Genomic DNA, 14,465 nt, shown 5'->3' on the forward strand with positions numbered 1-14,465 from the left:
CCACGAGCTCTGATCTGCAGGAGGATTCCTGAGTCGTCGGGCAAAACCATTCTGTATGGACCAATGAAAACATTTACCTTTCTGTATGGACCAATGAAAACATTGACAGGTTCTGAAGTGTCTAGCTTGATAAGGCACTGACACAGTTGAGCTGCTGTTATCTAGAGTAGTGACTGGGGACCTACTCAGTCAGACATACAAAGAGGGCAATGAAACTAGATTTCTTCCCTTTCTCGTTCACCTAAAAGCTTGAGGGGCCTCTTTGAAAAGAATCAAGATGATAAAAAGCAATGTGAGTCATGTTTGTCTCCCCCTGCCTAGAGCATACATGATGACAGAAATGGTCATTTGGTACTTTTTGACTTGGTTTAAGTGTCTAACCCATGTATAACTAATGAACACAGAACAGTCATCGTAAAAAAAACAAATGATATGAAAAACAATAACACAGAAAACACCTGTACATGCTCTGCATGGAAGGTCTCCATCTTATGAGTTGTATATACGTTTAAAAAATGACGACGATGACGATGTCACATGGTAAAAAGTTTAAAATAAAATGATACTTCAAGCAAAAACATGGAGGATACTGAGTTGACTCTGTAGGCAGAGGTTGATGAGAGAATCTGTAGTCACTCAACAGAGAGAGAGGGAGATGAGGAGCCGAGTGGAAAAGAGGGGATGGCAGGTCGCAGGTTGGGTCAGAACCAACAGAACACAGAGAGGCAGAAAGGAGCATGGCGTTATCCCTGTCCATCCTCCAGTAGCAGGAAGCTCAGCAGCAGGAACATCTGCCGTCGAAACACAATGACTCCAACACCCCGGAATTGTGAGTAGTGGGGAAGGTTGGGTGACATCAGGTTGTCAGATAGCCAACCAGTGCTTGAGCTGAAATAGAAAAGGGTGAATTTGATAAAGCTTCATTGTCAATGCAGTATGGAGCATCATTAGAGGTCACATTCATTCATAGTTTTCCATTCTGGTCATCACTCTGTCTACCTCCACTATACCTCTATGTTTTCCAGCCCTTACAGATGTAGAACCTTAAACACACTACAAGTTTGCATTTCCTGCTGTGCAAGAAAATTGTCAGCAACAAAAGAGTGATCAAATTGAGTTTTAAAAAGGTTTCAAAAGTTTGTCATTTTCACTTTAAAATGTCAGACTTAATTTGCCATAATGAAAAATATATCAATCTCTACGAAAATGTCCATTCATTATAATACACATAATAATTCAAATGTCCTGTTGCTGCAGGACTATTTTCCTGCTCTAGCACACTGGCTCAAATGAAGATCCAACATCTGTACTCACCGTGAACTGTCTGATGGTAGCTCCCTCCGCCACCAGATGATGTTCGTGTTCTGGTGTGATGCAGTAGGCGATCCTCTGAAAAATAAACCATTACAGTACATAACTCATACCTTACAATAAACACAGTCTTACACTGCATAAAACAGAATCCAAAGAGTGTAGATGCACATTGTCCCAAGCAGAAGAGACATGATCTTGAATAAACTAGCGCTTTAATCTATGGTCACAGTTTATTCTATAGATCCACCATTTCCTCTATAGATTAGGAACTTCGAGATAGCTCAAATATGTTGAACAGCATTCTGATTCTGATGTGATCAGGCTGGACTGGATGTACACTGTACAGTAGTCTGTACTGCATGACCTCTGATGTCTCTTCCAGATTGCCCCCATCCTCATATCTGACTGAGTGCACTTGGTGTGATAACAGTATGATAGACTGTGATCTCAGCTGGAGGAAAAGCATGAGAGATAGTCATGGAAGGAGTCTAAACACTGCCAGGATATCAGAAGGAAATGCCACGAGGAGTGAGTAAGAAAACACAAGGTAACACTGTTTACTGCTCAGGAAGATAATCAAAGCTGTGGAATGTTGTTTTTATGATTGTACTGTACACTGTTCAGTCTTTGAACCCTCAAGATCTCTAACCAGCGTCCCAAAAGTACTGACATCATCAACCATCAACCATTGAAAAGGAAAAAGTCAGTTTATGAGTCAGTTCAATGTCAAGCCGTGAAGACTCCAAGCTAAATGCTTGCCATTGATCTAAGATTATCTTTGCATAAAATAAACACATACTATCCCAGGGGGGCAACCCTGGTTGAAATTACATCATAATCTGGTTATAAGGATGGCATTTCAACCAGTTTTGACTGCTGGGATACAGATAAGAGGTTGCTATTTACCACAGCATTCAAGCTACATGACTTCAAGCTACAGTACATGCCGTACCTGCCAACATTAACACACTACATGTTAAAATGTTTTTTCATGTATGTAAATTGTAATGTCTGTAATGTCTTTTATGTTATATGTCGGACCCCAGTAAGACTAGCTGTCGCCATTGGCGTTGGCTAATGGGTATCCTAATAAATCAAATCAAATCAATCTAAGGTTATCTTTACATTATATAAAGAACAACTATGCCGATGAGAGGGATTTGTTTTTCCACGGACCTGTTTGAATGTCCCTGGCATACTGAGGAACTTGTAGATGGCGTAGATGGGCACAAACATCATGGAGGACAGAGCTACGCCCCAGCCAATCACATTGGACCATGAAGGAAAGACATAGTCATCATAACTCAGGCCCGTGGACGTCACGATGCTGGCTATCACCACGACCTGGGGAAAGGAGAGAAACAACATAATGGTTAGCTAGGTCAGCATACAAACTAAGGACAGGAGAAACAGCATAATGGTTAGCTAGGTCAGCATACAAACTAAGGACAGGAGAACAGCAGAACGGTTAGCTAGGTCACCATATAAACTAAGGACAGGAGAAACAACAGAACGGTTAGCTAGGTCACCATATAAACTGAGGACAGGAGAAACAACAGAACGGTTAGCTAGGTCAGCATACAAACTAAGGACAGGAGAAACAACAGAACCGTTAGCTAGGTCACCATATAAACGGGACAGGCGAAACAACAGAACGGTTAGCTTGGTCACCATATAAACTGAGGACAGGAGGAACAACAGAATGGTTAGCTAGGTCACCATATAAACAGAGGACAGGAGAAACAACAGAATGGTTAGCTAGGTCACCATATCAACAGAGGACAGGAGAACAACAGAACAGTTAGCTAGGTCACCATATAAACTGAGGACAGGAGGAACAACAGAACCGTTAGCTAGGTCACCATATAAACAGAGGACAGGAGAAACAACAGAATGGTTAGCTAGGTCACCATATAAACTGAGGACAGGAGAAACAACAGAACGGTTAGCTAGGTCACCATATAAACGGGACAGGCGAAACAACAGAACGGTTAGCTAGGTCACCATATAAACTGAGGACAGGAGAAACAACAGAACGGTTAGCTAGGTCAGCATACAAACTAAGGACAGGAGAAACAACAGAACCGTTAGCTAGGTCACCATATAAACGGGACAGGCGAAACAACAGAACGGTTAGCTTGGTCACCATATAAACTGAGGACAGGAGGAACAACAGAATGGTTAGCTAGGTCACCATATAAACAGAGGACAGGAGAAACAACAAAATGGTTAGCTAGGTCACCATATAAACTAAGGACAGGAGAAACAACAGAACGGTTAGCTTGGTCACCATATAAACTGAGGACAGGAGAAACAACAGAACGGTTAGCTAGGTCACCATATAAACAGAGGACAGGAGAAACAACAGAATGGTTAGCTAGGTCACCATATCAACAGAGGACAGGAGAACAACAGAACAGTTAGCTAGGTCACCATATAAACTGAGGACAGGAGGAACAACAGAACCGTTAGCTAGGTCACCATATAAACAGAGGACAGGAGAAACAACAGAATGGTTAGCTAGGTCACCATATAAACTGAGGACAGGAGAAACAACAGAACGGTTAGCTAGGTCACCATATAAACGGGACAGGCGAAACAACAGAACGGTTAGCTTGGTCAGCATACAAACTAAGGACAGGAGAACAACATAATGGTTAGCTAGGTCAGCATACAAACTAAGGACAGGAGAACAACAGAACGGTTAGCTAGGTCAGCATACAAACTAAGGACAGGAGAAACAACAGAACCGTTAAATCAAATCAAATCAAATTTTATTTGTCACATACACATGGTTAGCAGATGTTAATGCGAGTGTAGCGAAATGCTTGTGCTTCTAGTTCCGACAATGCAGTAATAACGAGCAAGTAATCTAACTAACAATTCCAAAAAAACTACTGTCTTATACACAGTGTAAGGGGATAAAGAATATGTACATAAGGATATATGAATGAGTGATGGTACAGAGCAGCATAGGCAAGATACAGTAGATGATATCGAGTACAGTATATACATATGAGATAAGTATGTAAACCAAGTGGCATAGTTAAAGTGGCTAGTGATACATGTATTACATAAGGATGCAGTCGATGATATAGAGTACAGTATCAACGTATGCATATGAGATGAACAATGTAGGGTAAGTAACATTATATAAGGTAGCATTGTTTAAAGTGGCTAGTGATATATTTACATCATTTCCCATCAATTCCCATGATTAAAGTGGCTGGAGTAGAGTCAGTGTCATTGACAGTGTGTTGGCAGTAGCCACTCAATGTTAGTGGTGGCTGTTTAACAGTCTGATGGCCTTGAGATAGAAGCTGTTTTTCAGTCTCTCGGTCCCAGCTTTGATGCACCTGTACTGACCTCGCCTTCTGGATGACAGCGGGGTGAACAGGCAGTGGCTCGGGTGGTTGATGTCCTTGATGATCTTTATGGCCTTCCTGTAGCATCGGGTGGTGTAGGTGTCCTGGAGGGCAGGTAGTTTGCCCCGGTGATGCGTTGTGCAGACCTCACTACCCTCTGGAGAGCCTTACGGTTGAGGGCGGTGCAGTTGCCATACCAGGCGGTGATACAGCCCGCCAGGATGCTCTCGATTGTGCATCTGTAGAAGTTTGTGAGTGCTTTTGGTGACAAGCCAAATTTCTTCAGCCTCCTGAGGTTGAAGAGGCGCTGCTGCGCCTTCCTCACGATGCTGTCTGTGTGAGTGGACCAATTCAGTTTGTCTGTGATGTGTATGCCGAGGAACTTAAAACTTGCTACCCTCTCCACTACTGTTCCATCGATGTGGATGGGGGTGTTCCCTCTGCTGTTTCCTGAAGTCCACAATCATCTCCTTAGTTTTGTTGACGTTGAGTGTGAGGTTATTTTCCTGACACCACACTCCGAGGGCCCTCACCTCCTCCCTGTAGGCCGTCTCGTCGTTGTTGGTAATCAAGCCTACCACTGTTGTGTCGTCCGCAAACTTGATGATTGAGTTGGAGGCGTGCATGGCCACGCAGTCGTGGGTGAACAGGGAGTACAGGAGAGGGCTCAGAACGCACCCTTGTGGGGCCCCAGTGTTGAGGATCAGCGGGGAGGAGATGTTGTTGCCTACCCTCACCACCTGGGGGCGGCCCGTCAGGAAGTCCAGTACCCAGTTGCACAGGGCGGGGGTCGAGACCCAGGGTCTCGAGCTTGATGAGGGGTACTATGGTGTTGAATGCCGAGCTGTAGTCGATGAACAGCATTCTCACATAGGTATTCCTCTTGTCCAGATGGGTTAGGGCAGTGTGCAGTGTGGTTGAGATTGCATCGTCTGTGGACCTATTTGGGCGGTAAGCAAATTGGAGTGGGTCAAGGGTGTCAGGTAGGGTGGAGGTGATGTGGTCCTTGACTAGTCTCTCAAAGCACTTCATGATGACGGATGTGAGTGCTACGGGGTGTAGTCGTTTAGCTCAGTTACCTTAGCTTTCTTGGGAACAGGAACAATGGTGGCCCTCTTGAAGCATGTGGGAACAGCAGACTGGTATAGGCATTGATTGAATATGTCCGTAAACACACCGGCCAGCTGGTCTGCGCATGCTCTGAGGGCGCGGCTGGGGATGCCGTCTGGGCCTGCAGCCTTGCGAGGGTTAACACGTTTAAATGTCTTACTCACTTCGGCTGCAGTGAAGGAGAGACCGCATGTTTCCGTTGCAGGCCGTGTCAGTGGCACTGTATTGTCCTCAAAGCGGGCAAAAAGTTATTTAGTCTGCCTGGGAGCAAGACATCCTGGTCCGTGACTGGGCTGGGTTTCTTCCTGTAGTCCGTGATTGACTGTAGACCCTGCCACATGCCTCTTGTGTCTGAGCCGTTGAATTGAGATTCTACTTTGTCTCTGTACTGGCGCTTAGCTTGTTTGATAGCCTTGCGGAGGGAATAGCTGCACTGTTTGTATTCAGTCATGTTACCAGACACCTTGCCCTGATTAAAAGCAGTGGTTCGTGCCTTCAGTTTCACACGAATGCTGCCATCAATCCACGGTTTCTGGTTAGGGAATGTTTTAATCGTTGCTATGGGAACGACATCTTCAACGCGTATTCGTCAATGTTGTTGTCTGACGCAATACGAAACATCTCCCAGTCCACGTGATGGAAGCAGTCTTGGAGTGTGGAGTCAGCTTGGTCGGACCAGCGTTGGACAGACCTCAGCGTGGGAGCTTCTTGTTTTAGTTTCTGTCTGTAGGCAGGGATCAACAAAATGGAGTCGTGGTCAGCTTTTCCGAAAGGGGGGCGGGGCAGGGCCTTATATGCGTTGCGGAAGTTAGAGTAACAATGATCCAGGGTCTTTCCACCCCTGGTTGCGCAATCGATATGCTGATAAAATTTAGGGAGTCTTGTTTTCAGATTAGCCTTGTTAAAATCCCCAGCTACAATGAATGCAGCCTCTGGATAAATCGTTTCCAGTTTGCAGAGAGTTAAATAAAGTTCGTTCAGAGCCATCGATGTGTCTGCTTGGGGGATATATACGGCTGTGATTATAATCGAAGAGAATTCTCTTGGTAGATAATGCGGTCTACATTTGATTGTGAGGAATTCTAAATCAGGTGAACAGAAGGATTTGAGTTCCTGTATGTTTCTTTCATCACACCATGTCACGTTGGCCATAAGGCATACGCCCCCGCCCGTCTTCTTACCAGAAAGATGTTTGTTTCTGTCGGCGCGATGCGTGGAGAAACCCGCTGGCTGCACCGCTTCGGATTGCGTCTCTCCAGTTAGCCATGTTTCCGTGAAGCAGAGAACGTTACAGTCTCTGATGTCCCTCTGGAATGCTACCCTTGCTCGGATTTCATCAACCTTGTTGTCAAGAGACTGGACATTGGCAAGAAGAATGCTAGGGAGTGGTGCACGATGTGCCCATCTCCGGAGTCTGACCAGAAGACCGCTTCGTTTCCCTCTTTTTCTGAGTCGTTTTTTTTTTTTTGGTCGCTGCATGTGATCCACTCGGTTACACTGGTTGTAAGGCAGAACACAGGATCCGCATCGCGAAAAACATATTCTTGGTCGTACTGATGGTGAGTTGACGCTGATCTTATATTCAGTAGTTCTTCTCGGCTGTATGTAATGAAACCTAAGATGACCTGGGGTACTAGTGTAAGAAATAACACGTAAAAAAACAAAAAACTGCATAGTTTCCTAGGAACGCGAAGCGAGGCGGCCATCTCTGTCGGCGCCGGAAGTATACTAGGTTACCATATAAACGGGACAGGCGAAACAACAGAACGGTTAGCTTGGTCACCATATAAACTGAGGACAGGAGAAACAACAGAACGGTTAGCTAGGTCACCATATAAACAGAGGACAGGAGGAACAACAGAACCGTTAGCTAGGTCACCATATCAACAGAGGACAGGAGGAACAACAGATCCGCTTGGCCTTGATGCTGGCTATCTCCACAAAGTATGAAGAGGAGAAAAATCAACAGAGTGGTTATAATATTCCCAACGAGACATCAAACAGAGCTTCTGTAGAAATAACGAATACTCCTCCTCCACTCCGCCACTGTTCATTTTACAAAAAAATTAAAGCATTTGCAGAGATGAAATTGAGTTGAATAGAACAGACTAGGGCATGGTCGCTCCCTCTGGGGTTTGAACATACTGTAATAGACTTTCACTGTAAGTACTCTGGTTCACCAGGCTGCTGTAGACTTGAGACTGGAGGCCCATCACCACTGAACTGTAGCTCTGTAGCTTTGTAACTGTTGCCCCAGAGAGCAGCAAACATCACTGGTAGTTATAATACAACACTGGAAGGTCAGGGAAGTGTCTCTTCCTCATCTCCAACTGAATATCAAAGGCCAACAACATTCTTCTATGTCCTTCTTCTACAAATGCCATCTATGCAACAGCCAAAGATGCGTGCTATCTTCCTGACATCTGCTGTTTCTGCCTTGCTTCTGGAGGTAAGGCTAGCAGAACCATGGTAGCATACACTACACGTTAAAACGAAACAATGATAGCGCCCCTCAGACATAAGGTTCAAAGATCATGTTGATATAGTGGCTTACAATCTAATCTACCTCTTGTCCTGGCTTTCAATCTTCCTCTGCTCTTTTTATTTCCTGTTTGCCATATAAAACATATAAACTTCCCATCTGGAAGGAAGAATATTGACTTATGACTGATCATAATCAATATAAAAGCATTATGGGAATAGCATCATTTCCCACCAAGACAGATAATTAGCTTTTGACCTATCTATACAAACCCATACACTATCTGTGCTTCATTGACATAGCATATTTCTAATATTATAAAATATAGAGACCTACACATCCTTAACTAATTCCTAGAGCACTGAACATCCTGTAAATCAATATGTTCAGAAAGTTGTAGTTCAATCAATCAATCAAATGTATTTATAAAGCCCTTTTAACATCAGCCGATGTCACAAAGTGCTGTACAGAAACCCAGCCTAAAACCCCAAACAGCAAGCAAAGCAGATGTAGCAGCACTGTGGCTAGGAAAAACTCCCTAGAAAGGCAGGAACCTAGGAAGAAACCTACAGAGGAACCAGGCTCTGAGGGGGCCCAGTCCTCTTCTGGCTGTGCTTGGTTGAGATTATAACAGTATGGCCAAGATGTTCAAATGTAGTTATATTGTAGTTTAATCCATTTTCATGCAGAGTTCATGTGATGCTAATCTATTCTTGGAGATACAGTACTTCTAACATGGAGGCGAACAACCTTTATAAAAACATAACAGGAAAACATATTTCCTGTGGCAAATTCCAAATTGCCGGCACATAATAGGAGTTTAAAAAGACTATAGTACAGTAAATAGCAGCCAGTAACAATGAAGAAACCTCTGTTGTGAATTTCCTCATGATTCCTACAATTTGTTTCATAACTTAGGCTTGTGTCAGGTACTTTGCCCTCCCATCCCTACTCCCAGCACCATGCCAAAGGCTTCCACCCCACCCCAGTCCCCCAACCAGCCCTTTCTTGCCCCCCAGGGGTCTCACCAGTAGGAAGGTGGGGCTGACAAACTTCCAGCACAGCCTCCAGTAGAGACCTGGCTTGAAGCCCATCATGCGCTCGATATCCTCACTGAAGCGGTCCACGCCTGGAGAGGAAACACAGGGCAGAAGACCAGGGCTTGAACTCACGCACACAGAACCAGACCCATAAACCCACTGCAGATCTGGGTTCAAATAGTACTTGTTTCCTTACAAACACTAAAGCTGAGCTTGATTGATTGAGCTTGCCCGGTGCAGTACAACCAATAGTCCCGAAAGTATAAACCCTGCCCATCTGGTACTATGGGAAGGTTGAATCAAACACTCAACGTACTTGAAAGAAAACAAATACTTTTTTCACCCAGGTCAGACCCACAGTCCGCTTTGCTTCTGATGTCTCAAGTTCACAGGAGAACTAATGCTCCTCTCATCAATTTCCATACATTACAGGTGGAGCATTGGCTGAGAAAGATATTCATGGCACACAACTCCAATTTCTTGTATAGTTATGAGTTCACACAGCAGTAAAAATGCAGCTCAATGATATCTGTTTCATAAAAGTCTCTGAGCCTTCCAAGTATGTTATATTATAATTTCACACAAGGTTAAGTCCGCCTATAAGGAGATGGACTGTGTCCCAAACGGCACTATATAGTGCACTACTTTTGACCAAAAGTAGTACACTATATAGGGAATATGGTGCCATTCGGTACACAAACATGATGTTTCTATAGCTTGGGCATAATGTTTCTTTATCAGGACAGCCCAGGCCTGTTAACATCTACAAGAAGACCCTCTCCTTTTATCTCCTCCCTAGAACAGCTCAGCATCTGACGTGCTCTGTCTGTCTCACCTCCTCTTGAGGTTCAGTTTCAACAGTCAATGCTGACTATAAATCATGGTGTACATTGACGGGCTATAGTTTAAAGATAAACCACAAATCATCTTGTCGAATTACAGTATTATCTCTGTGCAATACATAAAACACTAAACAGACTGCATACAACTGTTCACACACCATATAATCATTCACTACTCTCCCTCACGCAGAGAGATGGAGATCTATGAGTGAAGAGAGGCAGTCTACAAGATAAGAGGAGGGAGGGAGTGTATGGAGAAATGGAAAGAGGAGTATTGGGAGAGATGGAGATCTATGAGTGAAGAGAGGCTCCCTCACGATAAGAGGAGGGAGGGAGTGTAGAGAGATGGAGATCTATGAGTGAAGAGAGGCAGTCCAGAAGATAAGAGGATGGAGGGTGTGTGGAAAGAGGAGTGGAGAAATGGAAAGAGGAGTATTGGGAGAGATGGAGATCTATGAGTGAAGAGAGGCAGTCTAGAAGATAAGAGGAGGGAGGGTGTGTATGGAGAAATGGAAAGAGGAGTACTGGGAGAGATGGAGATCTATTAGTGAAGAGAGGCAGTCTAGAAGATAAGAGGAGGGAGGGAGTGTATGGAGAAATAGAAAGAGGAGTATTGGGAGAGATGGAGAAAGGGGGTTAACAGTGGAGGTCTAAGGAAGGGAACCACGGTGTCTCTACACTGCCAGTAAATGTCAGGTGTAGCTGCATGGCCTGGGTAGTGAAGATGCCAGGGAGTTAGGGAGGTTGAGAAAGCCCAGCAGAGGAGAGGGCAGGCCAGGAGAGGGCAACTGTGGGCAGGGTGTGATGGAGGGTGGGGTGATGGAGAGATGGACAGACCAAAGGGCTGGGCTCTAATGAACAACAGAAGAGGATGAGGAAAGGTACAGTAGATAAGCAGGTTCACCACAGTAAGAAGTCAGAATTAGTATGTGCCTCTGTACTAGGCTAAGGGGGACCGATTATACATACCGTAGAACCAGGACACCCCAATGGCCTCAATCAGCACCCCAAACAAGATGGAGGTCCCCGCCGCGTAGTTATCCAACAAAGTCAGCACATATATACCTCCCTGACAGACAGCGAGAGAGAGACAGATACAGAGACACAATGACAACAGGTTGTTGCAGATGTTACTGAGGGCAACCTGGCTGCAGTTAACTACTGTGAGCTGACAAGGATAAACATGAAGCACAGAGCTTATCCAGTCAGTCAATAACAACACTTCACATGGTTGGACAGGGGTTTCCCTTTTCTGTCTTTCCTGTGACTGATCCACCTAAATCACAGAGGCACACTCTATCTTGTGTCTCTTTGGTTTGATTTATGCAATCATATGACAACTATGGAAATCATATGGGAAGTGACCTCACATTAGTGATGCAGAAGAGCGCGACAAGGAAGGTTCCGAATGCCGTGGCGAAGGTGAACAGCTTCCTGTTCCTCTTCAGGATCTTGAAGTCGTCCGACAGTCCTGTGATGACTGCCTCCATACCGCCCATCTAGAAGACAGACAGACAGACAGACAGACAGACAGACAGACAGACAGACAGACAGACAGACAGACAGACAGACAGACAGACAGACAGACAGACAGACAGACAGACAGACAGACAGACAGACAGACAGACAGACAGACAGACAGACAGACAGACAGACAGACAGACAGACAGAGGATGATTCAGTGGCACAAACACATAAACCGTAGTGCCTACAGCAGCAATGTAACAGAATCACACAGTCTTCGTACCCAAACAGAATACCTTTGGCCTAGAATATAAATGATCAGACCTAGCTTTCTTAGTACAGTGCTACATTGGGCATGACTACTACTGTAAAAGAAAATGTTCCCCTGCTGTGGAATTTCCTTTCTCTCTTCATTTATAGTAAATGATAATCTTGTGTAACTGAGAAATTGAATGAGGAAAAATGTAAATCTCTGTGAACAAAGTTTTCCTGTGTTTCAGGTTGTGGTGCATGTGATTTTCCACCTCATGCTTCATGGTTATTGGGTAACAGTCAAAACAACTGCCTTCCCACACTGCTGCTAGTCTAGACAATACCTAGAGCACTCACTGCAACCATGGGAAAGTAGAATAATGCAGAGAGAGACAGAGCGAGGGACAGCAAGAGGGACAGAGAGAGACAGAGAAAGAGAGAGACAGAGAGAGGGACAGAGAGAGAAAGAGAGAGAAAGAGAGACATAGAGACAGAGGGAGGGACAGATAGAGAGAGAGCGAGACAGGGAGAGACAGAGAGAGCGACCGAGAGAGAGCGAGACAGGGAGAGACAGAGAGAGAGAGAGACAGAGAGAGAGCGAGACAGGGAGAGACAGAGAAAGAGGGAGACAGAGACAGAGAGAGGGACAGAGAGAGAAAGAGAGAGAAAGAGAGAGATAGAGAGAGGGGCAGATAGAGAGAGAGCGAGACACAGAGAGAGAGAGACCGAGAGAGAGCGAGACAGAGAGAGAGAGAGAGAGAGAGAGAGAGAGAGAAAGAGGGAGACAGAGACAGAGAGAGACAGAAGAGGGAGAGAGAAGAGAGAGAGATAGAGAGAAAGATATAGATAGATAGACTGGAGGAGATTACATAGTATTCTAATCTTCACATACTATAAACCCGCTAGATGCGGGAGCGGTATCGTTTTTTGACCATACAGACATACAGACAGATCATATTATGTATTTCCATATCAAGTAATCTATGCTTTAAGTTGATTGGAGAATCATTTTTTGTTAGATATAAGAAGTTGTTGCACCATATCCCTGAATCTCATTGAATGTTTGGCCGTTTGAAAACCTTGTGTGGACTGTATGCATACAAAACAACCCCGCTTCAGGCTTGGGCAGTGGCTATGGTGAAGAGGAAAGGAAGCCACACCCACCATAAGATAGAAACAAAAGGTCAGTGCCCTGTGGTGGGACATAGCATGCAGTCATTCAACCCTGAGGAGGGCCAGTAACTCACAGAGCTGTCGATGCCCAGAGTCAGCAGCATGATGAAGAATACTATGGCCCAGAAGGTAGATCCAGGCAGGGTGGAGATGGCCTCAGGATAGATGATGAACACCAGTCCTGCACCTGCACTCACACAAAGATACACAGATAGAGACACTTGTGATAGGACATAACAGAGCCAACTGATTACCATCAGTCTATAAAACGGTGCCTTGTTTGGTGGGATGCTGAAATAAAACAGTATATTGTTGGGTGGGATGTTGATATATAACTTCCTTGTCCTGAGCTTGACCCTGTCCACAAGGTCATTTTAGAGGAAATAAGAGATGATTTATCAATGAAAAGGAAAGTGAAAGAAGGAGGAGCGGATGGAGAAAGACAGAAGTGAGGACACAAGATGACAGAGAAATGACAGACAGCTAGAGACAGTGGAAAGTAGAAAACAGAAGAACTAGAAAGCAAAGCAGATTTTTAACAGATCCCATTCTTTTTGTATGTCTGCCAACCCCTCTCCACAGCAGGCCAGTATTTATGTGACTTCTTGGAAACTGTTTCCCTTAAAAAAAACAGTTAGAAATGTTCTCTGGTATTTCAATTCCATCTGAACCCCAGAGCCTTTCAGCTTCTGTTGCAATCAATTATATTGAAAGCATTGCACGTTGCTGCTCATTCTTAAAGGGATGATTCACCCATTTTGAATGTTATATCATTTTTGTGAGCGATGTTTGATCGATTCCTGGGATCATTTGAATGTTTTCATGTGTATCTGAGCTATTGCCGTACAAGCAGGCAGAAATACAGCCGGTATGGCGAGTTTTGCATCACTGGTCATACCGGCTGTATTTCTGCCTGATTGAATGGCAGTAGCTCAGATACACATGAAAACATGAAATCGCTTATAGATGCACAAAAATGATGTAACATTCAAAATGGGTGAATATTTTCTTTAAGTTGTTTGATTTAGTGAGCAGTAACAGTAAGCTTGAGGAATGTTTAGTTCTATGATGAATTGATATGTTTTGACTGGGTTTGAAACTCTCTAAATGGTGTGTAGATGACTGACTGTTGGGTGTTTTTAGAATCATGTCCTCCCTTAGAGCAGGTGACTCCCCTCGCTCTACTCAGGGTCAGACAGGGACAGTTCATGTGTTGAGTCTGTCCTAGCTGAGTCATAGCCTTGGTGGATCCACCATACAAACACAGCATTCTCTGGGGGCTGGCCAGGGAAAAGATAATACTGTGGGTAGCCTGCAATATAGCCTCATACTGTATGTTTCCTAATGAGGCATGTCTATATTCCTGTCTTTTTCTTTGTGTTTTATGAGTTATCTATACTGTGGACAGTTTGGTCATAAATCT

General features: G+C 44.4%; 1 protein-coding gene across 1 annotated transcript in view; it reads right to left on the bottom strand.

Moving 5' to 3' along the window:
- Nucleotides 1–14,465, bottom strand: part of slc6a2 (solute carrier family 6 member 2) — a 52,728-nt gene that overhangs the window by 1,468 nt on the left and 36,795 nt on the right. The window contains exons 8-14 of the mRNA XM_042321211.1: nucleotides 13,117–13,229; nucleotides 11,524–11,652; nucleotides 11,123–11,222; nucleotides 9,300–9,400; nucleotides 2,491–2,658; nucleotides 1,315–1,389; nucleotides 1–888 (exon numbers count right to left, since the gene is read on the bottom strand). The exon at nucleotides 1–888 is cut by the window's left edge and continues 1,468 nt beyond it. Of these exons, the coding sequence (XP_042177145.1) occupies nucleotides 865–888; nucleotides 1,315–1,389; nucleotides 2,491–2,658; nucleotides 9,300–9,400; nucleotides 11,123–11,222; nucleotides 11,524–11,652; nucleotides 13,117–13,229 (710 nt within the window). The 3' untranslated portion in view covers nucleotides 1–864. The remainder of the gene's footprint in view (nucleotides 889–1,314; nucleotides 1,390–2,490; nucleotides 2,659–9,299; nucleotides 9,401–11,122; nucleotides 11,223–11,523; nucleotides 11,653–13,116; nucleotides 13,230–14,465) is intronic.

The sequence above is a fragment of the Oncorhynchus tshawytscha genome, linkage group LG04, assembly GCF_018296145.1.
Source record: "Oncorhynchus tshawytscha isolate Ot180627B linkage group LG04, Otsh_v2.0, whole genome shotgun sequence".
Lineage (NCBI taxonomy): Eukaryota > Metazoa > Chordata > Actinopteri > Salmoniformes > Salmonidae > Oncorhynchus > Oncorhynchus tshawytscha.